The sequence below is a fragment of the Anser brachyrhynchus genome, assembly GCF_964034855.1.
Source record: "Anser brachyrhynchus genome assembly, contig: SCAFFOLD_256, whole genome shotgun sequence".
NCBI lineage: Eukaryota > Metazoa > Chordata > Aves > Anseriformes > Anatidae > Anser > Anser brachyrhynchus.
The window spans coordinates 1-24,818 of record NW_027663765.1 but is presented as its reverse complement, the minus strand read 5'-3'; the positions used below and the strand labels follow the sequence as shown (position 1 = coordinate 24,818).

The following is a 24,818-nucleotide window of genomic DNA, read 5'->3' as shown; positions in this document are numbered from 1 at the left end:
ATCCCTATATCCCTGTCCCTATATCCCCATCCCTATATCCCCATCCCCATATCCCCCCATCCCCATATCCCTGTCCCTATATCCATGTGCCTATATACCCCATCCATATATCCCCCGTCCCCATATCCCCCTGTCCCTATATCCCTGTCCTTATATACCTCATCCATATATCCCCCGTCCCTCTACCCCACATCGCCATATCCCCCATCCCCATATCCCCTCGTCCCCATATCCCCCGTCCCTATATCCCCATCCCTATATCCTCCTGTCCCTAAATACCCCGTCCCCATATCCCCCTGTTCCTATATCCCTGTCCCTATATCCCTGTCCCTATATACCCCATCCCAATATCTCCCATCCCTTTATCACCTGTCCCCATAACCCTGTCTCCATGTCCCCCCGTCCCCATATCCCCCAATCCCCATATACCCCCATCCCTATACCTCTGTCCCTATATCCCTGTCCCTATATTCCTGTCCCTATATCCCCCATCCCCATATCTCCCTCTCCCTATATCCCTGTCCCTATATCCCCCTGTCCCCATATACCCCTGTTCCTATATCCCTGTCCCTATATCCCCTGCCCCCATATCCCCCGTCCCCATATCCCCCCATCACTTTGTCCCCCTTCCCCATATCCCCCTGTCCCTATATCCCTGTCCCTATATCCCCATCCCTATATCCCCCCGCCCCCATATCCCTCTGTCCCTATATCCCTGTCCCTATGTCCCCATCCCTATATCCCCCCGTCCCCATATTCCCCTGTCCATATATCCCTGTCCCCATATCCTTGTCCCTATATCCCCCGTCCCCATATCCCCCTGTCCCTATACCCCTCTCCCTATATCCCCGTCCCCATATCCCCCGTCCCTATATCCCCATCCCCATATCCCTCTATCCCTGTCAGTATACCCCTGTCCCTATATCCCCGTACCCATATCCCCCTGTCGCTATATCCCCGTCCCCATATCCCTCTATCCCCCATCCCTATACCCCTGTCCCTATAGCCCTGTCCCTATATCCCCGTACCCATATCCCCCTGTCGCTATATCCCCGACTCCATATCCCTCTATCCCCCCATCCCTATACCCGTCCCTATATCCCCGACCCCATATCCCCCTTTCCCTATATCCCAAACCCCATATCCCACTATCCCCCTGTCCCTATATCCTGTCCCTATCCCCCCATCCCTATATCCTTGTCCCTATATCCCCGTCCCCATAACCCTCTATCCCCCTGTCCCTATATTCCTGTCCCCATATCCACGACCCCATATCCCTCTATCCCCCTGTCCCTATATCCCTGTCCCCACATCCCCGTCCCTATATCCCCATCCCCATATCCCTCTATCCCCCGTCCCTATACCCATGTCCCTATACCCCTGTCCCCATATCCCCCATCCCCATATCCCCCTGTCCCTCTATCCCCCTATCCCCCGACCCCATATCCCTCTATCCCCCTGTCCCTATATCCCCGATCCCATATCCCTCTATCCCCCCGTCCCTATATCCCCGTCCCTATATCCCCGACCCCATATCCCTCTATCTCCCTGTCCCTATATCCCCGTCCCCATATCCCCGTCCCTATATCCCCGACCCCATATCCCTATCCCCCCGTCCCTATATCCCCGTCCCCATATCCCCGTCCCTATATCCCCGTCCCCATATCCCCCCGTCCCTATATCCCTGTCCCTCTATCCCCGACCCCATATCCCTCCATCCCCCCTCCCACCGCCCCCCCCCCTTCCCTCCCCTTCTCCTGCCCCTCCCCGGCCCCTCCCCGCCCTCGCCCCCTCCCCTACGTGGGCGTGGCTTCCGCCTGGCCCCGCCCCCCTGCTGTCTCCATGGCAGCTGCGGCTCTGGCCGCGGCGGCGCGCGGTGATTGGCTGGGGCGGGGGCGGGGGGGGGGGAGGGTGGGCTGGAGCCAAGCTTATAGCCAGGCATGGGCCTATAGGGGTACCTATAGGGTACCTATAGCCGTACCTATAGCCAGGGCTGAGCCTAGAGGGGTACCCATAGGGGTACCTATAGGGGTTGCCTATAGCCAGGGACGTGCCTGTAACTGTACCAATAGGCGTCGGGAGTCGGGGGCCACCGAAGTGGCTCTTAGGGGGCGCCCGGGGGCCCGCCGGGGGTCATCGGGGTGGGTCCTCGGGGACGACTGGGGGGCGCGCAGGCGGTCACCGGGGTGCATCCTCGGGGGCGCCCAGGGTCCGGCCGGTGGTAACCGGGGTGGGTCCTCGGTGGCACCCGGGGGCCTGCCGGGGGTTACCGGGGTAGGTCCTCCGGGATGCTCAGGGGCCCGCCGTGAGACACCAGGGTGGGTCCTTGGGGGCGTCTGGGGGACCACCGGGGGTCACCGGGCTGGGTCCTCGGGGGCACCTGGAGGCCCACCGGGGGTCACCAGGGTGGGTCCTCGGAGGCACCAGGGGGCCCGCCAGGGGTGTCCGGGTTGGGTCCTCGGGGGCACCCGGGACCACGCCGGGGGTCACCGGGGTGGGTCCTTTGGGGCGACCTGTGGCCCACCGGAGGTTACCGGGTGGCTCCTCGTGGGTGCCCGGGAGCCCGCCGCGGGTAACCGGTGTGGGTCCTCCGGGGTGCCAGGGGGACCCGCCAGGGGTCACCGGGGTGGTTCCTCGGGGGCACCCAGGGGCCCACCGGGGGTCACCGGGATGTGTCCTCCGGGGCGCCCTAGGGCCTGCCAGGGTTCACTGAGGTGGGTCCTTGGGGGCGCCAGGGGGCCCGCCGGAGGTCACGGGGTTAGGTCCTCATGGGGCGCCTGGGGGCCCGCCGGAGGTCACGGGGGTCGGTCCTCATGGGGCGCCTGGGGGCCCACCGGGGTGGGTCCTCCAGGGCGCTCGGGGGCCCACCGGGGGTCACCGGGATATATCCTCCGGGGCACCCTAGGGCCTGCCAGGGGTCACCGAGGTGGGTCCTTGGGGGCACCCGGGGTCCTGACGGGGGTCACTGGGGTGGGTCCTTGGGGGCGCCCGGGGGCCCGCCGGTAGTCACCGGGGTGGAACCACCTGGGCAACCTGGGGCCCGCCAGGGGTCACGGGGGTGGGTCCTCCAGGGCTCCCATGGGCCCGCCGTGGGTCACCTGAGTGGGTCCTTGGTGGCGCCCGGGGGCCCGCCACGGATCACCGGGGTTGGTCATCCGGGGCGCCCGGGGTCCTCCCGGGGTCACCGGGGTGGGTCCTCAGGGGCGCCCAGGGGCCCGCCAGGGTCACCAGGCTGGGTCCTCCGGGGCGCCGGGGGGCCCACAGTCGGTCACCTGGATGGGTCCTCTGGGGCACCCTGGGGCCCGCCGGGGGTCACCGGGGTGGGTCCTCCTGGGCACTCTGGGGCCTTCCGGGGGTCACTGGGATGTGTCCTCCGGGGCGCCCTAGGGCCTGCCGGGGGTCACTGAGGTGGGTCGTTGGGGGCGCCAGAGGGCACGCAATCGGTCACCTGGGTGGGTTCTCCAGGGCACCCTGGGGCCCGCCGGGGGTCACCGGGGTGGGTCCTCCTGGGCACTCTGGGGCCTTCCGGGGGTCACTGGGATGTGTCCTCCGGGGCGCCCTAGGGCCTGCCGGGGGTCACTGAGGTGGGTCGTTGGGGGCGCCAGAGGGCACGCAATCGGTCACCTGGGTGGGTTCTCCAGGGCACCCTGGGGCCCGCCGGGGGTCACCGGGGTGGCTCCTCGGGGGCACCCTGGGGCCCACCAGGAGTCACCAGGTGGGTCCTCCGGCGTGGCTGGGAGCCCGCCGCGGGACACTGGGGTGGGTCCTCAGGCATGCACGGTAGCCTGCTGCAGGTTAACCGGGGTGGGTCCTCTGGGGCACCCTGGGGCCTGCCAGGGGTCACCAGGCTGGGTCCTTGGGGGTGCACGGGGGCCCACCAGGGGTCACTGAGGGGGGTCCTCAGAGGCGCCCGGGGTCCCACTGGGTGTCACCGGAGCGTGTTCTCGGGGCGCCCGGGGGCCCGCTGGGGGTCACTGGGTTGGGTCCTCGGGGTCGCCCGGGGTCTCCCCGGGGGTCACCGGGGTGGAACCTCCTGGGTGCCTGGGAGCCCGCCGGGGGTCACCGGGGTGGGTCCTCCGGGGCTCCCGGGGGCCAGCCGGGGGTCACTGCGGTGGGTCCTCCAGGACACCCGGGGGCCCGCCGGGTGTCACCGCGGTGGGTCCTCCTGGGCACCCTGGGGCCCGCCGGGGGTCACCGGCGTGGGTCCTCGGGGGCGCCCGGGAGCCTGCCGGGGGTCACGGGGGTGGGTCATCGATGGCACCCGGAGGCCCGCCGGGGTCACCGGGATGTGTCCTCCGGGGCGCCCTAGGGCCTGCCGGGGGTCACTGAGGTGGGTCCTCCGGGGCGCCAGGGGGCCCGCTGGGGTGGGTCCTCCGGGGCACCCGGGCCCACCAGGGGTCACTGGGATGTGTCCTCCGGGGCACCCTAGGGCCTGCCAGGGGTCACCGAGGTGGGTCTGCCGGGGGCACCCGGGGGCCTGCTGGGGGTCACTGGGGTGGGTCCTCGGGGGCGCCCGGGGCCCTGCCGGGGGTCACCGGGGTGGGTCCTTGGTGGCGCCCATGGGCCCACTGTGGGTCACCGGGGTGGGTCCTTCGTGGCGCCCGGGGGCCCGCTGGGGTCACCAGGCTGGGTCCTCCGGGGCACCAGGGGGCCCGCAGTCAGTCACCTGGGTGGGACCTCTGGGGCGCCCTGGGGCCCGCCGGGGGTCACCGGGGTGGGTCTTCCTGGGCACTCTGGGGCCTTGCGGGGGTCACCGGGGTGGGTCATCCGGGGCACCCTGGGGCCCGCCAGGGTCACCAGGCTGGGTCCTCTGGGGCGCCAGGGGGCCCGCTGGGGGTCTCCGGGGTGGGTCCTCGGGGGCGCCCAGGGGCCCACCATGGGTCACCAGGTGGGTCCTCCGGGGTGGCTGGGAGCCCGCCGCGGGACACTGGGGTGGGTCCTCGGGGGTGCACGGGAGCCTGCTGCGGGTTAACCGGGGTGGGTCCTCTGGGGCGCCCTGGGACCCGCCGAGGGTCACCAGGCTGGGTGCTCAGGGGCGCCCGGGGGCCCGCCAGAGGTTACCGGGTGGCTCCTCGTGGGTGCCCGGGAGCCCGCCGCGGGTAACCGGCGTGGGTCCTCCGGGGTGCCAGGGGGACCCTCCAGGAGTCACCGGGGTGGTTCCTCGGGGGCACCCAGGGGCCCACCGGGGGTCACCGGGATGTGTCCTCCGGGGCGCCCTAGGGCCTGCCGGGGGTCACTGAGGTGGGTCCTCCGGGGCGCCAGGGGGCCCGCCGGGGCCCACCGGGGTGGGTCCTCTGGGGCGCCCGGGGCCCACCAGGGGTCACCAGGATGTGTCCTCCGGGGCACCCTAGGGCCTGCCAGGGGTCACCGAGGTGGGTCTGCCAGGGGCACCCGGGGGCCTGATGGGGGTCACTGGGGTTGGTCCTCGGGGGCGCCCGGGGGCCCGCCGGGGGTCACCGGGGTGGAACCTCTTGGGCACACTGGGGCCCGGCGGGGGTCACCAGGGTGGGTCCTTGGTGGCGCCCGGGGGCCCGCTGGGGTCACCAGGCTGGGTCCTCCAGGGCGCCAGGGGACCCGCAGTCAGTCACCTGGGTGGGTCCTCTGGGGCGCCCTGGGGCCCGCTGGGGTCACCAGGCTGGGTCCTCCAGGGCGCCAGGGGACCCGCAGTCAGTCACCTGGGTGGGTCCTCTGGGGCGCCCTGGGGCCCGCCGGGGGTCACTGGGGTGGGTCTTCCTGGGCACTCTGGGGCCTTCTGGGGGTCACCGGTTTGGGTCCTCGGGGGCACCCTGGGGCCTGCCAGGGTCACCAGGGTGGGTCCTCTGGGGCGCCAGGGAGCACGCAATCGGTCACCTGGGTGGGTTCTCCAGGGCACCCTGGGGCCCGCCGGGGGTCACCGGGGTGGGTCCTCAGGGGCGCCCGGGGGCCCGCCAGAGGTTACCGGGTGGCTCCTCGTGGGTGCCCGGGAGCCCGCCGCGGGTAACCGGCGTGGGTCCTCCGGGGTGCCAGGGGGAACGCCACGGGTCACCGGGGTGGTTCCTCAGGGGCACCCAGGGGCCCACCAGGGGTCACCGGGATGTATCCTCCGGGGCGCCCTAGGGCCTGCCAGGGTTCACCAAGGTGGGTCCTTGGGGGCACCAAGGGGCCTGCCAGGGGTCACCGGGGTGGGTCCTCGAAGGCGCCCGGGGGCCCACCGGTGGACACCGGGGTGGGTCCTCCAGGGTGCCCGGGAGCCTGCCAGGGGTCACTCGGGTGGGTCCTCGGGGGCGCCCTAGGGCCTGCCGGTTGTCACTGAGGTGGGTCCTTGGGGGCGCCAGGGGGCCCGCCGGGGGTTACCGGGGTGGGTCCTCTGGGGCGCCCGGGGGCCCACCGGGGTGGGTCCTCCGGGGCGCTCGGGGCCCACCGGGGGTCACCGGGATGTGTCCTCCGGGGAACCCTAGGGCCTGCCAGGGGTCACCGAGGTGGGTCCTTGGGGGCACCCGGGGTCCTGATGGGGGTCACTGGGGTTGGTCCTCGGGGGTGCCCGGGGCCCGCCGGGGGTCACCAGGGTGGAACCTCTTGGGCACCCTGGGGCCCGGCGGGGGTCACCAGGGTGGGTCCTTGGTGGCGCCCGGGGGCCTGCTGGGGGGCACCGGGTTGGGTCCTCCAGGGCGCCCGGGGGCCCACCGGGGGTCACCGGGGTGGGTCCTATGGGGCCCTCCACGGGGTCACCGGAGCTGGTCCTCCAGGGACCTAGGTCCTCCAGTTGGTAGTTGGTCCTCCGGTTACTGGGGGTAACCAGGGTGGGTGCTCCGGGGTGCCAGGGGGCCTGGCGAGGCTCACCGGGGTGGGTCCTCCTGCGCCCCTGGGGGGCCCAGGGGTGTCACCGCAGTGGGTCCTCCGGGAACCTGGTGGGCCTTGTGGTGTAATCGGGGTGGGTCCTCTGGGGCCCTCGGAGTGTCAGCGGAGTGGGTCCTCCGGGGACCTGGGGGACCTGGGGAGATCACCGGGGGGGGTCCTCCGGGGCCCCTGGGGTGTCAGTGGACTGGGTCCTCTGGGGACCTGGTTGGCCCGGGGGAGTCAACGGAGTGGGAGCTCCGGGGAACTGTGGGACCTTTGGGTGTCACCAGGGTTGGTGCTCCGGAGACCTCAATGGTTTCACTGGGGTGGGTCCTATGGGCCGCCCAGGGTCCCGCCAGGGGTCACCGGGTGGGTCCTCGGGGGCGCCCGGGCGCCCGCCGGGATTCGCCGGGGTGGGTCCTATGGGCCACACAGGGGCCCTCCGGGAGTCACCAGGGTGTGTGCTCCTGGGTGCCCAGGGACCCTTCGGGGGTAACCATGGTGGGTTCTTAGGAGCACCCGGGGTCCTGCCAGGGGTAACGGGGGGGGTGCTCCGGGGAGCCCGGGGGCCCGTCGGGGTTCAACAGGGTGGGTGCTCCGGGGCGACCGGTGTCCTGCCGGGGGTCACCGGGGTGGGTCCTATGGGGAGCCCGGGGGCCCACCGGGTGTCACCGGGGTGGGTCCTCGGGGGCACCCGGGGGTGCGCCAGAGGTAACTGGGGTGGCTCCTCCGGGCAGCCCGAGGGCCCGCCGGGGTTCACCGGGGTGGGTCCTCGGGGGCGCCACGGGGGTCTGCCGGGGGTCACCGGGGTGGGTCTTTGGGGGCACCCGGGGGCCTGACGGGGGTCACCGGGGTGGGTCCTATGGGCACCTGGGATTGTCAGCGGAGTGTGTCATCCTCGGACCTGTTGGACCCTTGGATTTCACCGCGGTGGGTCCTCCGGGGCACTGCAGGGCCCTGTGGTATCACTGGAGTGGGTCCTCCGGGGACCTGGTGGGTCTTGTGTTGTCACCGGGGTGGGTCCTCCGGGGACCTGTGGGACCCTTGGGTGTTACCGTGGTGGCATCTCCGGGGCCCCCGGGGAGCCCTGTGGTGTCACCGGGTGGGTCCTCTGGGGACCTGGGGGACCTGGGGAGATCACCGGGGTGGGTCCTCCGGGGACCTGGGGGGCCCGGGCGGGTTACTGGGGTGGGTCCTCCGGGAACCTGGTTGGCCTGGGGGAGTCAACGGAGTGGGAGCTCCGGGGAACTGTGGGACCTTTGGGTGTCACCGGGGTGCGTCCTCCGGGGACCGCGGGTGACCAGGGTTTTCAACGGAGTGGGTGCTCCGGAGACGTGTGGGACCCTTGGGTGTCACCGGGGTTGGTGCTCCGGAGACCTCGATCTTTTCACGGGGGCGGTTCCTATGGGGCGCCCGGGGGCCCGCCGGGGGTCACAGGGGTGGGTACTTTGGGCCACCCAGGGGCACACTGTGTGTCACCGGGGTGGGTGCTATGGGATGCCACGGGGCCCGCCACGGGTCACAAGGGGTGGCTCATCCGGAGCTCCCAGGGCCCACCGGGGGTCACCGGGGTGGGTCCGATGTGGCGCCGGGGGCCCGCTGGGGGTCACCGGGGTGGGTGCTCGGGGGGGCCCAAGGGGCCCGCCGCTGGTCACAGGGGTGGGTCCTATGGGGAGCTAGGGGGCCTGCTGGGGGTCAGCGGGGTGGGTCCTATGGGGCGCCCGGGGGCCCGCCAGGGGTCACTGGGGTGGGTGCTCTGGGGTGCCAGGGGGCCCAGCGGGGCTCACCGGGGTGGGTCTTATGGTGCGGCCAGGGGCCTGCCGGGGGTCACCGGGGTGGGTCCTATGGGGCGCCTGGTGGCCCTTCGGGGCTCACCGGGGTGGGTGCTTAGGAGAACCCGGGGTCCTGCCAGGGGTAACGGGGGGGGTGCTCCGGGGAGCAACGAGCAGTTCGCGCTTCTGCAAATTCGATTAAGCCTTTGAGCCTGGGCTGCAGGAAGTTTACGAGCACGCCTCAGTTTCACCCAAAGCTTGCTGCGACTTACCTGGACAGACGGGCTGCTCTTTCTCCTGGGAAACCTGTGACTGCAGCACGCCAGCTGCAGCTTTCCTCCGTTTAGCCGATGCAGAGTCAGAGACTCTGACTCTCCGCCAGAGTCTCGATTTATGGCCTAGTAGTTCTGGGTTTAGTGGCACATCCTGGTGACACATCTCACTGTCTCGACTCCCTGAAGCTTGGAGTCAGCTGATTTTTTCCAGGACCCATTTGTGTTATAAGCCTGTATTTTAAAACTTGCCACATGTTCCCAACCTTAAAGAGTGAGCACATGCTGTTCTCTCACCTGCTCAGGCTGCAGAGCTGCCAGGGTCCTGCCACCAGCTCGAGACCTTTCACCCTGCTGCTCTACTGGAGGGCCTGCCAAAACAAACAAACAAACAAACAAAACACAACCACAAGACATGCAGACAAAGGTTACAGCCCATGTGGGAGGAAATGAACACTAACCTTTCATCTTCCAACTCCTTACTCAAAGCAGGAAGACAGTTACGGTCTCAATAGACATATCAAAGAAATTCACTGTATGCCAGAACAGGAAAATCTGTATCAGATACCAAAATGCTGCCACGGTCCCCGAGCACAGCCCTTTTCAAGGCATCACGGAGATTCAGCAAAATCATCCATGTCATAGGGGACAAACAAGCTTGTATCAAAGCTGCACACAGCTTGTATCAAAAAACCTTGACAAAGAGCAAAAGAAAACAAGGTCAGCTAAATCTCAGGGCGTAGGAGAAAACTGAAAACAGGGAGGCATGCTTTGAAAAACTTTAATTATAAAACTAATGAAAAGAGAAAAGATTGCAAAACAACATGGGAATGCACAAACAATACTGGAAGCCAAAACGCTAACCCTAACCCTAAACCATAAGCCTAAGCCTAAACCTAACCCTAACCCTAAATCCTGCCCCTAACCCAAACCCTAACCTAAACCCTAACCCTAACCCAAACCCTACCCCTATACTTAACCGAAACCCTAACCCTATCCCTTTCCCTAACCCAAACCCTAACCCTAAACCTAACCCTAAACCTAAAACTAATCCTAACCCTAAACTTAACCCTAAACCCTAAGCCTAAGCCTAAACCTAACCCTAAATCCTGCTCCTAAAACAAACCCTAACCTAAACCCGAACCTTAACACAAACCGTATCCCTATCCCTAACCCAAACCCTAACCCATCCGCCCGTCCGCTCTGGGGTTCCGCTCTGGGGTAACCCTAACCCTGACACTGACCCTGTCCCTGTCCCTGACCCTAACACTAACCCTAACCCTAACCCTAGGCCTTACCCTAGGCCTGACAATCCTAACCCTAAACCCTAACCATGACCCTCACCCTGACCCTACGCCTAACCCTAACTCTAACCCTAACCTTAAAAATAACCCTAAATCCTACCCCTAATCAAAACCCTAACCCTAACCCAAACCCTTTTCCTATTCCTAACCCTAACATTAACCCTAAACCTAACCCTAAACGCTAAGCCTAAGCCTAACCCTAACCCTAAATCCTCCCCCAAACCCAAACCCTAACCCAAACCCTAACCCAAACCGTAACCCAAACCCTAACCCTAAACGTAACCACTCACACTAACCCTAACCCTGACCCTGACCCGGACCCTAAACCGTAACCCTAAAAACTAAATCCTAAACCATAAACCCTAACCCTAACAAGAATCCTAACCCGAACCATAACCCGAAACCTAACACAAACCTAACACTAACCCTAACACTAACCGTAACCCCTTACACTAACCCTGACCCTGACCCTAAACCCTAACCCTAAAACATCCTAAACATAACCCTAAACCTAACACAAACTCTAACCCTAACCATAACCCTAAACCCTAAGCCTAAGCCTAAACCTAACCCTAACCATAAATCCTGCCCCTAACCCAAACCTTAACCTAAACCCTAACCCTAACCCAAACCCTACCCCTATACCTAACCGAAACCCTAACCCTATCCCTTTCCGTAACCCAAACCCTAACCCTAAACTTAAACCTAAACCCTAAGCCTAAGCCTAACCCTAACCCTAAATCCTGCCCCTAACCCAAACCCTAACCTAAACCCGAAACCTAACCCTAACCCTAACCCTACCCGTCTGCCCGTCCGCTCTGGGGTTCCGCTCTGGGGTAAACCTAACCCTGACCCTGACCCTAAACCCTAACCCTAAAATGTACTAAACATAACCCTAAACCTAACACTAACCCTAACCCTAACACTAACCATAACCCTAGGCATAACAATCCTAACCCTAAACCATAAAACCTAAACCCTAACCCTAACCCTAGCCCTAACCCTAACCTAACCCTAACCCTAAACCTTAACCCTCTAACCCTAACCCTAAACCTAGACCTAATCCTAGGCCTAGGCCTAACCCTAGACCTAACCCTAGGCCTAAAAATCCTAACGCTAAACTCTAAACCCTAACGTTAACCCTAACCCTAAAACCTAACCCTAACCCTATCCCTAACCCTAACCCTAATCCTAGACCTAACCCTAGGCCTAAAAATCCTAAACCTAAACCAAGATCAAACCCTAACCCTAACCCTAACACTAACCCTAACCCTAAACCTAGGACTAACCCTAGGTCTAACCCGAGGCCTAGGCCTTACCCTAGGCCTAACCCTAGGCCTAACAATCCTAACCCTAAACCCTAAGCCTAAACGCTAACCCTAACCCTAACCCTAACCCTAGAACTACACCTCCCAGCAATCCCCGGAATCTCAAAATGGCCTCCCGGAAGCCCAGCGCCCGAGAACTACATTTCCCAGCACTCCCTGGAAATTGGAGCCTCTCTGCTGGCCGGAGGACGCCATTATTTGCCCTTCTACGTTCCCCCTTCTGTTTTGTGTTTATGGGGGTTTTCCCCCGCAGTTTTGGGGGTTTCCCCTCAATTTGGGGTTTTCACCTCTCCATTTCAGGGTTCTTCCCCACAATTTTGGGGTTCCTTCCCCTGATTTGGGGGTTCGCCGCACCCAGTTAAGGGGTTCCCCCCAATTTTGGGGATTCCCCCCCCAGTTCCAGAGGTTCCCCCCACAATGTTGGGGTCCCCACCATCCGTTTTTGGGTTTCACCCCTAATATTAAGGTTCTTTCCCCCAATTTGGGGGTTCCCCCACAATTTTGGGGTTCCTTCCCCTAATTTGGGGCTTCGCCTCCCTCAACTTTGGTTGGGGTCTCCCCAATTTTGGGGTCCACTACCCTCCTATTTTGGCCTTCTGCCCTAATATAAGCCCTAATCCCTAACCCCTATGAACCCTGACCCCTAACACAAATCCTAACCATAACACTAATCCGTAACAGTAACCCTAACCCTAAACCCTAATCCTGACCCTAATCCTGACCCTGACCCTTACGCTAGACCTAAACCTAGGCCTAGGCCTAACCCTAGACCTAACCCTATGCCTAAAACTCCTAATGCTAAACTCTAAACCCTAACGTTAACCCTAACCCTATCCCTAACCCTAATCCTAGACCTAACCCTAGGCCTAAAAATCCTAACCCTAAACCCTAACCCAAGCCCAAACCCTAACCCTAACCTTCTAACACTAACACTAAACCCTAACCCTAACCCTAGGACTAACCCTAGGCCTAGGCCTAACCGTAGGTCGAACCCAAGGCCTAGGCCTTACCCTAGGCCTAACAATCCTAACCCTAAACCCTAACCCTAACCCCTGACTCCTAAACCCTAACCCTAAACCATAACCATAAACCCTAACCCTATACCCTAACACTAACCCTAGCCCGAACCCTAACCCCTAACCCGACTCCTAACCCCGACTCCTAACCCCTAACCCTAATCCTAGACCTAGCCCTAACCCCTAAACCCTAACCCCTAACCCTAAGCCTACCTCTAACCCTAACCCTATCCCTAAACCTAACCCTAACACTCTAAACATAACCCTAACCCTAAACACTACCCCTAACCTAAACCTAACCCAAATAAAAAACCCTAACCCTATCCCTAACTCTAACCCTTACACTAACCCTAACCCTAACCTAATCCTAAGGCTAACCCTAACCCTAATCCTAACTCTAACCCTAACCCTTACACTAACCCTAACCCTAAACCCTTCTAACCCTAACCCAAACCCTACTAAACCCTAACCCCAGCCCCTGCCTTCACCCTAACACTAACCCTAACTGTAACACTAACCCCCTAATCCTAACCGTAACTCTAAGCCCTAACCCTAACCAACCCTAACTCTAACCTGAACCCTAACCCTAATACTATCCCTAAACCCTACTAACCCTAACCCAACCCTAACCTTAATACTAACCCTAACCAACCCTAACCCTTTACCCTAACGCTAACACTAATCCCTGACCCTAACCCTCACCATAACCCCTAACCCCAACCCTAACACTAACCCTAACCGCAAACCCTAACCCTAACAAAAAATGGAAAAAAAAAAAGTAATAAAAAAGTAACCCTAACCCTAACGCCCCCGTCCCAGCACCCCCCCGTCCCAGCACCCCCCCCCGTCCCAGCACCCCCCCCGTCCCACCACCCCCCCTGTCCCAGCACCCCCCCCGTCCCAGCACCCCCCCCGTCCCAGCACCCAGTGCGCAGGGGACAGGACAGGGGTGGCGCACAACAGCTTTTATTGGACACTGAAATCCCATCACGAACAGGCGCCAGGGCAAAGGGGACGTAAAATGAGAAAAAGAGGGGGAAAAAAAAAAAAGACAAAAAAAAAAAGGAAAGAGAAAAGGAGAGCAGGGGAGGGCAGCGGGGGGGGGGGCGCTCAGGCCTCCAGGAGCTTGCCCAGGAAGCGCAGGTTGAGGATCTTGAGCTGCTCATCCAGGTCCATGCGGACGATGCCATCCTCGCCGTCGATGCTGAGCAGGATGCCGGTGGCCTCCCGGTCCTCACCCAGGATCACCTTCACCTGGGAGGAGAACGGGGACCGTAAGGGACGTACAGGGCGTCCAGGGGGGGCCGGGAGGGTACAGGGGACGCTGGGGGCCCCCCAGTAGGGGCGGGGAAGTCAAGGGAGGCAGAGGAAGCCCAGAGGAACGAGGCGGGATGGAGTAAGGTCAGCGTGGGGGACGCGGTGGGTCTTGGGGGAAAGAGGAAGGGCTTCGGAGATCCCACAGAAGTCCTTGTGCAGGCTGGTGGGGTCCCCGGAGGCTGCTGAAGGGGGCTGGGAGGTGATAAGGGGCCCTCGTGACAGTTTGCAAGGAGCGAGGAGCTGGAGCGGGCAGAGAGAACCCAGCAGCGGCACCAAGGGGACGCTGGAGGCCTCGAGGGGACAAGAGGGCAGCGGGCACCGTACCTTGTTGCTCTTGGTGGGGGTGACGGGCTCCAGGTGCTCGCTGGAGATGCTCACCACCTTCTCGCTGTCCTTCAGGTACACGGAGCACATCCCCCCCTGAGCAGAGAGGACGGGGTCAGCAAAGGCTCCGCGTTGTCCCCCCCCCACACCCCCCACCCCAAAAAAGCACCGCCGCCGCCTCACCGTGACGCTGCGGATGACGCCCGTCTGTCCCACCGCCTGGCTGTCCAGGTAGGTGTCCCGGACCTTCACCTGGATGTCGGTGGTCACCCAGTCACTGGAGCTCTGCTCGATGCCCGAACCGGGGGTGTGGGGGTTGTACCCCCCCGGGGATGGCGCCCCGGGGGTCATGGGGCTGTACCCCACCGGGCTGGGGCTGGGGCTGGCCTGGGGGCAGAGAAAAGACAGCGTGAGCAGCAGTGGGGGGCTACGGGGGACGGGGAAAAAAGGGTCTGGGGGTACCTGGTAGGCCATAGGCGATGGTGTAGGGTGGTAGCTGGCCGGCGAGTGGGTGTTCTGGTAGCCCACGGGGCTGGGGGCCACCTGGTGGTAGCTCTGGGGGCTGGGGCTGGGTTGGTAGGAGCCCTGTGGCGATGGCACGGCGTAGGGGGAGAACTGGTCGGTGTTGTACCTGCCGGGGCGAGAGGGGGACGTGGGGGCACCGTATCACCCCGTGGGGGGCTTCAGGGAACACGGCGTCAACTCCAGGCCTCGGTCTGGGGTCCACTAGGAGCACATTTCCCCGCCAGGACCACAGTTTGGAGTCTTTCAGCGATGAGGTTCCCCCCCGCCCCCCCCCAGCCCCAACTCGGGGGCCGCAGGGCTGTGATCCCCCTCCCAGAGCCAGGCTTTGGGGCGCCCCGAAGCCACAGACGGGCGCGGGGCGGAGGGAACACTCACATGGCCGGCGTGCCAGGGGTCTGGGGGTTGTACGGCTGGGTGACCTGTGGGGACGAGGGGTCGGGGTAGCCGGGGGTCTGCGGGTTGGGGGTGCCACCGTAGCCTTGCGGTGAGGGCGTGGGCTCATCGTCGAAGCCGTACTCAAAGTCCTCGTCGGCCCTAGGGACGGGAGACAGGCATTGTCGCAGCGCCCGGGACAACTCGGTGACTGGAATCCCGTGGTGGGGCTTCTCTGGCGGCCCAGGACCCCAAACCACGACCGTCGCGACGTCGCTGGGGCCGTGCTGGTGAGCAGGGACCCTGCGGTGGGGCTGTCCTGGTCACCAGCCCCGCCGGCACCCACCTGGAAGGCGTGTTGGGGTTGTTGGGGTCCCAGGCACCGCTCTGGGCAGGCGTGCGGCTGCCGTCGTGCAGCGGGGTCTGTGAGCCGTAGTGTGGCGTGCGGCTGCCTGCAACGCCCCGTGGGGGCCACGTCAGCTCCCTCTGTGCGTCCCCTCAGCCCCATCCCCCTCCACCTCTGCCCTCCTTGTCCCCAGTGCCCACTTTACCCCCCTCCTTCCCTCCAAAAGATCACACCGGGGTCCCTTCCACGCCCCCGCAATGCGCCTAACCCCCGTTCCATGTCCCCCATCGATCCCGGGGGGCCCCCCCACTTCCACTCACCGTCATGCAGGGGCGTCTGGGAGCCATACATCGGGGTGCGGGAGCCCGAGCCGTACATCGGGGTCTGGGAGCCGTACATCGGGGTGCGCCCATAGGTCGATGTCATCCCACCAGGGCGCCGCGAGCCCCTGTGGGGACCCAGCGTCAGGAGATGGGGACACAGAGTCCCCAGCAGGGCCAGGGACGGCGCGGCGCGTCCCCCTGTCCCCAGGGGGCACTCACACTGTGGTCAGGCGCTGGCGGTCCACCGAGATGGTCTGGCAGGTGGAGTGCAGCTCCACGCGGGCCGTCGACTCCGTTGCGTCCTTCACCACCCCGATGTAGCCTGCGGGGCCCGAGTGCGGCTGGGAAGGGGGACGCAGGCGGCCCCACAGCCCCAGCCCGTGCTGGGGGGGTGGGACGGGACCCAGAAACCCAGCACGCCCCCCCCCCCAAGAAGGCACCCACCTTTGTAAGGTCCTTGGGAGATGCGCACCGTCTGCCCGATGAGGTCGTTATCCCGCCGCCCGCGCCCACGGCTCATGCCGCCGCCGCCAAAGCCGCCGCGCTGGCCTGCAAGGAGCGAGGTCGGGGGGGGCTCAGGATGGGCCGAGCGTCCTCAGGGACGTTCTCCTGTCCTCGGGGGCACCCCCCCAGCACTCACCAGCCCCGCTGGGGTGCATTGGGCTGGTGATACGGGGGCTCATGGGAGTAAAGCCGGCCACTGTGAAGTTGGTGACATCCCGTGGCTGCAAAAGGCAGACAAAAGGGCGCTGGAGGAGGGGCGGCAGCGAAGCTGTGGGGCCGCAGCCCCCTCTGGCAGCTGCCGGTGGTCCCCGGGGGCATCGCCAGCGTGCTCCCACCTTGGAACCACCGGCCAGGACGAGGTGTCGGGTCTTGCAGACAAACATGCCGCCGTTCTCCACCAGCTTCTTGCAGTGCAGGAAGGCAAAGCCGCGGAAGAGGTGCCGGATCTCCCCCTCACGGCCCTGTGCCGGTAAAAGGGGGGTGGGGGATGAGGCTCAGGAGGGGGACAGGACCCTCGCCCAGCACCAGGAAGAACCCAGGGGGCTGTCGGGAAGGCCCCTCGGTGCCAGAAGAAGCCAGAACGGCCCCCAGCAAACCCAACAGGCCCAAGGCAGATGAGCTGGTGGCACCCCCACGCCGCAGCTCGTACCGAGTGGGGCCCGTCGATGACCTTGACGATGTCCTTGACGTGGATGTTGTTCTGCTCCGAGTCGAGGGCGACGGCGAAGCGGTTGTCCTTCTTCCTGGTGACGGCCTGGTGCCGCACCGTCACCACCTTCCCGTACATGTTCAGCACCTGCAGCCCACAGGGGGGGCAAGGAGCTGGAAGGGGGCCTGCCCAAAACAGCCCCCCCTCAGATTCCACAACCCCGGGGACGAACAACAGAAGCTGGGGAGGCATCTCCGGCACACGGCTGCGTGCCCCTCTCATTCTCTTCCCCAGCAGGACATCCGAAAACAGGGGAAAACACACACAAAAAAACCCAAATGCAGCTCCTTCCAGCGTCGTGGCAGCCAGGGCTCACCTGGAAGGTCTCGCGCTCCAGGCGGACAATGACGCCCACGGTCTGAGGGTCCAGCTGCACCAGCTCGCCCCACTCGTGCTGCCCCCCAACGTCCACGCCCGAGGCAGTCTCCGAGCAGAGCTGCAGGTCCCGCGGTAGAACCTTGAGCTGGTGGTGGGGCAGGAAGAGGGGTGAGACGCAGCCGTGGCAGCCCCTTCCCCCCCTCCCCACGCAGAGCCGGGCTGGGGGGGGCGTTTCGCCCCTGCGCTCACCTCGTGCATGGTGAGGTCAGAGAAGAGGATGACAAAGTTCTCCTCCACCCGAACGATGAGGCCCGTGTCACCCTCAAAACGCCCCGCGATCACTTTCACGTGGTCGCCCATCTTGAAATACTTGCGCAGCTCCTGAGCTGGGAACTCCAGCATGTCCTAGGGGGGAAGGAGCATCGGTGAGGGGGCCTGGCGTGGCCACAGCGCCCTGCCCGAGGCATCCAGAGCCGCTCCCTGGGCTCTCTGCTACCTTCAGGTCCTCGTGTTTGGGCATGATGGTGATCTTGTTGCCATCGACGCTGAGGATCTTGCCCTGCAGGTTGATCAGCTCACCCTCGCACACCTCCACGTTGTCGCCGGGCTGGAAGTTGTGCTCACGCTCCTTCCCTGGGGGCAGCGGCAGGGACGGTGAGGGGCCGAGGCGCTGCGGGGTGCGGCGAGGTGGGGGCCGCGCTGAAAGCCCCGCGTACCTGTGCTCTCCGTCACCACCTCCAAGTCGATGCCCTCGGGCTGGTCCTCGAACTTCTCCAGCTCCGACAGGGTGGGCTTCACGCCTTCCGTGATCTGCCACGAACAAAGCCGATGGCCGAAACGCCCCCTTCCTTCCCAAAACGCCCCTGCTTCTCCGAGCAGCGCCGATGCCACACCGACGGCGTCACAGTGGCGCCATCCCCACCGAGGAACAGGGAGCCACCGGCCTCCCTCCCCACCCCCTTTCCCACCCAGACCCCGGCGGCTGCATCTCGTCGCGGGAAGGGAAGCAGTCTGGGGAGAAAAGCGCTAGGTTTGGGTCTGGATTAAACCCAGGCCCGCGCTCACCACGGCCGACATGGCGAAGCTCTTGAAGAGAAAGCCCTTGCGGCTGTAGCGGTTGCCTTCAAAGATGAGGAAGTCTCCATCCGACGCCACGTCGCCTCCCAGGGAGCTGAGCCGAGACAGGGGCAAAAACCCAAACCAGCCCCTCAGGGAGGGCAGCTCGCTGGGGGGGGGCTTTTTTCGGCCACACCTGATGTTGTCCGGCGCAGGGGCTGCCACCTACCGGATCTTTTCAGCATCGAAAAGCCGCTGGGGGGGGCGCTTGAACTTCTTGCGCTTGGCGAACCAGTCCTTCTGCAGGGTGGGAGGCAGCGGGCTGAGCCAGCGGCCCCGGCGCGGCGGCAGCCCCGCAACGCCCCACCTACCAGGCTCATGCGGGCTTTGATGCGGTCGAAGTCGATGCGGGGGATCATCTTGAGGGAGATCTGATTCTGGCTGGGCTCCACGTAATCCACCTGCCCACGGGGGAGGCGGCGGCGGCGGTGAGCCGGGGAGTCGCCCACCGCCCCCCCGCGGCGCCCCTCGTCCCCTCCCGCCTCACCTGGGCGATGTCGTCCTTGTAGATCCCCCTCTTGAGGCGCACCCAGGACTTGGGCTTGAGGTTGGTGACCTCCTTCACCACCTTCAGCACGTCCGTCATCTCCTTGATGGGGACCATCTGCTGGTTCCAGTAGCCCATGCGCAGGTTGCCCACGCCCTCGATCGCCTGCTTCACGTGCGTCTGCTTGTACGCCTCCACGTAGATGTAGCCCTTGACGTGCTCAGGGGCCACCACCGACTTGATCTGCAGGGGCTGCGGGACGAGGGGCACATGAAGAACTGGGGGGGCGGGGGCTGCAGGCCCCCCTCTGGCCCCCCCGGCTCCCCCCCAGCCTCACCGTGTCGGTGAACTGGTAGGCAATGAATTTCCGCATCAGGGCAATGGCCGTGGCGCGCTCCTCGCCGATCTGGGGGGGAAAGCGCTTTAGGGTCGGGGATACGCCCCCCCCCAAATGCTGACCCCCACCCCAAAGCCCCCCCAGCACCTACCTTGCACTTCACAGTCCAGAGGTTGGGATCCCTGCACAGGGGCAGAGAGAGGACCCGTTACAGGGCGGCTTGTCCCGGCCCAGCCCATAAAACGCCACCCAGCTGCGCAGCTCAGCTCCCCCCAGACCCGATCTGCCTCTTTTTTTCCCCACAAACACGGCGTGTTTTATCTTTTTTCCCCTTGCACAACACTCACTTGACTCCAGGCAGCAGCTGCTGCTGCGTGATGTCATCCGAGAGCTCATCGGAGCCGCCGTAAACGCTGAGAAAAAAAAGAAAAAAGGAAAAGTTATAAAAGCACGAGCCCTTCCTGGCAGGACCGGGCGCAGCGCCGCGCCACTCACGTCTCTCCCACCGAGGACTTGGCGTATTTCTTCATGTAATACTCGCCCAGCTCCTCCTCGCGTTGATCCCTGCGGGATAAAAAAGCATCAGCGCAGCTCCTGCAGCCCGTCGGGGGGCAAAAGGGGGGCCGGGGGGGGTGGACGGAGCCAGCGTCACCTCCAGAGATTCTGCAACCGCCGAGCGCCCGAGCGGTCCTCGTCCAGCACCACATTGTCGATGTTGGAAGCTGCGAGGAAGAGGAGGGTCGGACCCGGCCCACAGGGGCTTGGTTGGCCCCGGGGGGGTGACGCCAGAGGTGGGGGGCTTGGGCTGACTCGAACTTACCTTCGATCTCTTCTGCTCGGGAACAAGGAGGTGGCGGTGGAGGGCGGACAGTATGGAGCAAATAATAGCGGCAAAACCACCCGCGGGGTGAGGGGGGAACAAAGGGGAAGGAACAAAATTAAGACGGTAGCACAGGAGGGAAAGGAAACCACAAAAAAAAAAGATAGAAATAATAATAATAATAAAAACAGCAAAAAAATAAAACCAGGCTGGTGCGGATGAGATGTGCTGAGCGGACAAACGGGGGGGGGACGGACGGACGGATGGAGGGAGGAGGTGAGGGAGTCGGGGCCCGCCATCCCTCCCGCCCCCGAGTGGTGGATTTGGGGAGAAAAACACGCCTGGAGGCAGGGGAAGAGCCAGAGCGGCCACGCAGCGTGGCCCAAAACCACGTGGTTTAGCCCCAAAAGAGCCACGCCACCATGGGACTCCGTTTCCATCCTCTTCCTCCGGTCTTGAGGGCAGGGAGCGGGACAGAAGCAGCCCCAAAGCCCGAGGGGGGGGCCTCGAAGCCACAGGGGGGAGCCCCCAAAGCCCCGGGGGGGGATCCTCACCTTTCTCCAGAATGTCCTCGGCTCCATCCTCCCACTGGTCCTCGTCCTCGTACTCATCATCAACGTCTGTTGGGGGATCGGGGCGCTGAGCGGGGCCAGGGGCGGCGGCGGCAGCCCCCGCTGCACCCCGCCCACCGGCAGCTCACCGGCCTCGTCCAGGATGAAGCCCCCGTGGCGGGGTTTTTTGGCTGGCCGGTCGTCATCTTCCTCCTCCTCCTCCTCATCGTACTCCTCTTCCTCCTCCTCCTCCTCGGCCTCCTCCTTCTCGCTGCCGGCCGCGCTGGCGCGCTCCTCCTCAGCCTGTGCAACGATTCGGGGGGGGTAGGTGGTGAAAAAGAGGGTGAGAGAAGGCTGCACACCCCCAAACCCCTATAAACCCCCCAGACTCCCCAAAACCCCCCTAAAACTGCCCCAAAATCTCCCAAACGCCCCCCCAAAACCCTCCAAATCCCCAACAACCCCCAAACCTACTCAAGAACCCAAAATTCCCCCCAAACCCTCTAAATCCCCAAAAGCCTCCCAACCCCCTCTAAAGCCCCCCCAATCTCCCCTAAATCCCCCCCAAGGCCCCCAAAATTCCCCCAAGACACCCCTGAAGTCCCCCAAACCTCCCAACCCCCCCCTAAAGCCCCCGCAATCTCCTCAAACCCCCCCCAAGACCCCAAAATTCCCCCCAAACCCCCTAAAATCCCCCAACTCCCCCTAAACACCCCCAAGGCCCCCAACCCTCCCCCAAGACCCCCAAAATTCTCCCCAAGGCCGCTAAAAGCCCCCCAACCCCCGCTAACCCCCTCTCAATCTCCCTCAACCCCCCCCCCGACCCCCAACCCCCCCACCACCCCCCCGGCCCGCAGCCTCCGGCCTCGCCTCGGCCTCCTCGGCCTCGCTGCTGCGCTCGCTCTCCTCCTCCGAGAAGTTGCTGTCGTCGCTGTCCGACATGGCGGCGCTGCGGGGGGGGGGGGGGGCGGCGGACGTGAGGGGGGCCCCGGGGGGAGGCCGGGGGTCGGAGGGCGGCACCCGCCGACTCCCCGTCAGGCCCCGGGAGCAGCCGCGGCCGCCACCGTTTACCGCACGGAGAAGCCCCGCTCGGCTCCGCTTCCGCTCGCGGCTCCGCTTCCGCTTCCGGTCGCGGCCCGCTTCCGGTCGCGGCTCAGCTTCCCGTCCCGGCCCCGGTTCGCGGCCTGCTCCCGCCGCTGCGGCCGCCCGCGCAGGCCTCGCCGCCTCCTCTCGCGAGACTTTCCCCCCCGTCACGTGATCAAGGCGAGCTCCGCGACGGCGGCCCGGAGGGGCCAAGATAGGGCGGGGCGAAGCGCGCCGTGACGTCACTCCGGGAAGAGGGGGGGCCGCGACGTCAGCGGGAGGCATTGCGTCACTTGCGGCTCTTCCTTTTTTTTTTTTTTTTTTTTTTAACTTTTATTTTTCCGAGGAAACGGCCCCGGAAGGGCGTCCCGTGACGGCGAGAGAGGAAGCGAGAGCATTCGGTCACAGCCCAAGTGTTTATTTACCAACCCACCCCCCCCAACGAACCCTACAAACCCCATAAATACCCTAAAAAAGTCACCCCCACCCCCCAAAAAAACTCTACAAACCCCATAAATACCCTAAAAAACCTCCATCCCCACACACGGGGCCGGGGGCAGCCCCAAGGCACCGACCTTAAATAAATAAAGCCATAAATTGGGTGTGGGGAGGGGGAGTCCAGGACCCGCTGGCAACCCCCCCCCCCCAATTAGCACCACCGAGACGAGCTCAGGGCGTGCCCCCCCCTTCTGGGGGGGGTGCTACATCCCAGCGCCTCCCCCCCAAAAGTGCATGGGGGGGGGGGGGGTTAAAAGGGGGCCCCCCTTCACCTGAGAGGCACAAAGGGTGCCGTGAGAGGGCCCTCACAGCGGTTTTTCCCCCCCCCATAGAAAAAACACGGGGGTGGGGGCGTCCCACTCAGAGGGGTCCCCACGGCCACGGGGGCGTCACTCCGCCACCGAGATGCGGTCGAAGACGGGGAGGCGGCGGGGGCTGCTGGGGGGGGGGCCCCATGGCCGTCACCCCGCCGTCCCCCAGTAACGGTGCCGGGCCGGCTGGAGCGGGGGGGGGCCGTGGAGGAAGTGGCAGCGGGGGCCGTAGGGGCAGGAGCCGCAGCGCAGGAAGGTGCTGCAGGGCCTGCGTGCGGTACTTGGGGTGGCGCCGGAGCCCCCGCAGCTCGCCGGGGCCGTGGGCGAACTGGCAGCGGGCGCCGTAACGGCAGCGGCCGGTGGCGGCGAAGGGGGCGGCACAGCTCCGTCTTGTACAGCGGCGACGCGGCGAGCTGGGGGGCGACGGGGAGGCCTCCGGGAGGGCGAGGCGGCGGCGGCGAGGAGGAGGAAGGCAGGCCGTGCAGCGACAGCGGCGGAGAGGGTCCCCGGGGGGGTGGCGACGGCAGGGACGGACGTAGCGGGGGCGACAGCGGCGATCCCCAAGGGGGACGGCAGCGACGGTACCAGGGGCAGAGCCCCCCCCGCGGGCTCCAGCTCCGACCCCAAGGTCAAGGCCGCCAGCACCAGCTCCAGGGCGGCCTCCCCGGGGGCCGCCGGCCGGCTCAAGCCCGGGGGGGGGCCCACGGTGCCGTGGGGGGAAGCCGGGCGGGGGGGGCACCGGTCGCCCGCCCGGGGCGCTGAGGGAGCGCAGGAGGCGGCCCAGGTCTGGTGGGGGGGCCCCAGGGGGAGCGGGGGGGCCGGGGGGGGCTCCGGGGACGGCTGGCGGGGGGGCTGCGCACCGAAGAGAGGCCTGGGGACAGAGAAGGGGACACGGTCGGTCCGGGGGGGCGGAGGAACCGGGGGGGGGGGGTCACAGAGGTCTCCGGGGGTGGGTCCCAACCCCACTGAGAGGGGGGGTCCCGGAGGGGTTTGGAGGTCCCGGGGGGTCCCAATTGTACTGGGAGGGGGTCCAGGGGGCACCGGCCATACCGACGGAGGGGCCCCAGAGATCCCAGGGGGGCACCGGTATAACGCGGGGGGGGGGGGGGGGGGGGGCTCGGAGGAGGAACTGGAGGTCCCGGGGGAGGGTCGGAGGTCCCAGCCGTACCGAAGGGGCGGGGGGTCCCGGAGGTCTGGGGGTGGTCGGATGTCGCGAGTGGGGCCCCGAGGGTGCTGGGAGGAGTTTGGAGGTCCCGGGGGGACCCCGGCCGTACCGAGGGGGGGCCCAGAGGTCCCGGGGACAACGAGGGGGGGAGTCCCGGGGGGCGGGGAAATTAGAGGTCCCGGGGGGCCCCGGTAGTACCGGGAGGGGATCGGAGGTCCCAGGAGGTCCCGGCACAACGAAGTGGGTTCGGGGGGGGTGGGGGGGAGGGGGGTCCCGGGGGATCCCCAGCGACACCCAGGGGGGCTCCGGGGGGGTCCCGTACCTGGCGCAGGGGCTCCGGTGCAGGCCCAGCGGCGGCGGCGGCCATGTCAGCCCGGGAGGGAGGGGGCGGAGGTGGGGGGGGATCTCCGGTGCCGTCCGCTCGCCGCCGCGCTCCTTTTTATGGGCGCCCGTGACGTCAGCGGAGGGGGGCGTGGCCGGAAGCCGCCGGGGGGGCGTGGCGATGAGCTCACCGGGCGGGGCCGGCGCCGGGTCACGCGCAGGGCGCGGCCCCGGCACGGGGAAGGGAGGGGGCGGGTGACGTCATCGGGGAAGCCCCGCCCCCCTCGGAGGGGTGGGGTGGGGGCGGGGCCGGGCTGAGTCACGGTGCCGGGAACAGCGGCGGAGGCCCTGGGGGGGGGCCGGGGGGAGCCCCCCCACCCATGGGTGGCCCCTGAATGTACGGGAGACCCCCACCTGTGGGTGACCCCCCCGGGGACGGGTGCCGTCCCCTACGTGTGCATGGCCCCCCGCCTACGGGTGACCCCCCCCCCATGCACGGGGGGCCCCCAATGTGTGGGTGACCCCCCCCACATACGAGTGACCCCCGCCATGCACGGGGGGGCCCCCCCCCACGTATGGCTGACCCCCCAAACACAAGTGACCCCCCCCACCTAGGAGTGACCCCCTGACCTAGGTGTGACCCCCCCCCACAAGCGACCACCCCCCCACACAGCTGCCCCCCCCACGCAGTCGTGCCCCCCCCCCCCCAAAAAAAAAACCTCACGACACCCGCTGCTCCCACATCCACCTTTATTCCCCGACACGGGGGGGGCTCCCCAATCCCTTGCCCCCCCCCGTACCCCTCTGCCCCCCCCCCACCTCCCCCAGCGGCCTCTCTAGGGCCCCCCGGGGGGGGGCAGCTTGCCGGTGATCTTGTTGGCCC

At 65.5% G+C, this 24,818-nt stretch overlaps 1 protein-coding gene across 2 annotated transcripts; it reads right to left on the bottom strand.

Moving 5' to 3' along the window:
* Positions 1–13,458: 13,458 nt before the first annotated feature.
* On the bottom strand, positions 13,459–21,801 carry SUPT5H (SPT5 homolog, DSIF elongation factor subunit). 2 transcript variants are annotated; one of them, XM_080609004.1, is made up of 30 exons: positions 21,629–21,801; positions 21,428–21,506; positions 20,707–20,860; positions 20,561–20,626; positions 20,007–20,018; positions 19,839–19,908; positions 19,682–19,750; positions 19,534–19,599; positions 19,338–19,368; positions 19,187–19,255; positions 18,850–19,101; positions 18,674–18,763; positions 18,532–18,602; positions 18,312–18,417; positions 17,963–18,056; positions 17,743–17,879; positions 17,496–17,651; positions 17,245–17,391; positions 16,869–17,015; positions 16,555–16,680; positions 16,356–16,440; positions 16,160–16,264; positions 15,935–16,037; positions 15,713–15,840; positions 15,393–15,498; positions 15,050–15,208; positions 14,612–14,780; positions 14,333–14,536; positions 14,150–14,245; positions 13,459–13,762 (listed from the first exon to the last, which is right to left on the bottom strand). In XM_080609004.1, the coding sequence occupies exons 2-30, from the start codon at positions 21,497–21,499 to the stop codon at positions 13,619–13,621; spliced, it is 3,234 nt and encodes a 1,077-aa protein (XP_080465130.1). In that variant the 5' UTR covers positions 21,500–21,506; positions 21,629–21,801; the 3' UTR covers positions 13,459–13,618. The 2 variants fall into 2 exon arrangements, with proteins under 2 accessions (XP_080465130.1, XP_080465129.1); XM_080609003.1 differs by lacking the exon at positions 20,007–20,018 and having other exon boundaries at positions 21,629–21,778.
* Positions 21,802–24,818: the final 3,017 nt, after the last annotated feature.

What these genes read in the sequence shown, in the direction of transcription:
- SUPT5H (XM_080609004.1), bottom strand. Translation starts at nt 21,499, where the DNA reads ATGTCGGACAGCGACGACAGCAACTTCTCGGAGGAGGAGAGCGAGCGC. An exon ending in TCTGGACTGTGAAGTGCAAG is followed by an intron (nt 19,256 to 19,337) that starts GTAGGTGCTGGG and finishes TTTCCCCCCCAG; the next exon opens with ATCGGCGAGGAGCGCGCCAC. An exon ending in GCGTCATCCGCAGCGTCACG is followed by an intron (nt 14,246 to 14,332) that starts GTGAGGCGGCGG and finishes CTCTCTGCTCAG; the next exon opens with GGGGGGATGTGCTCCGTGTA.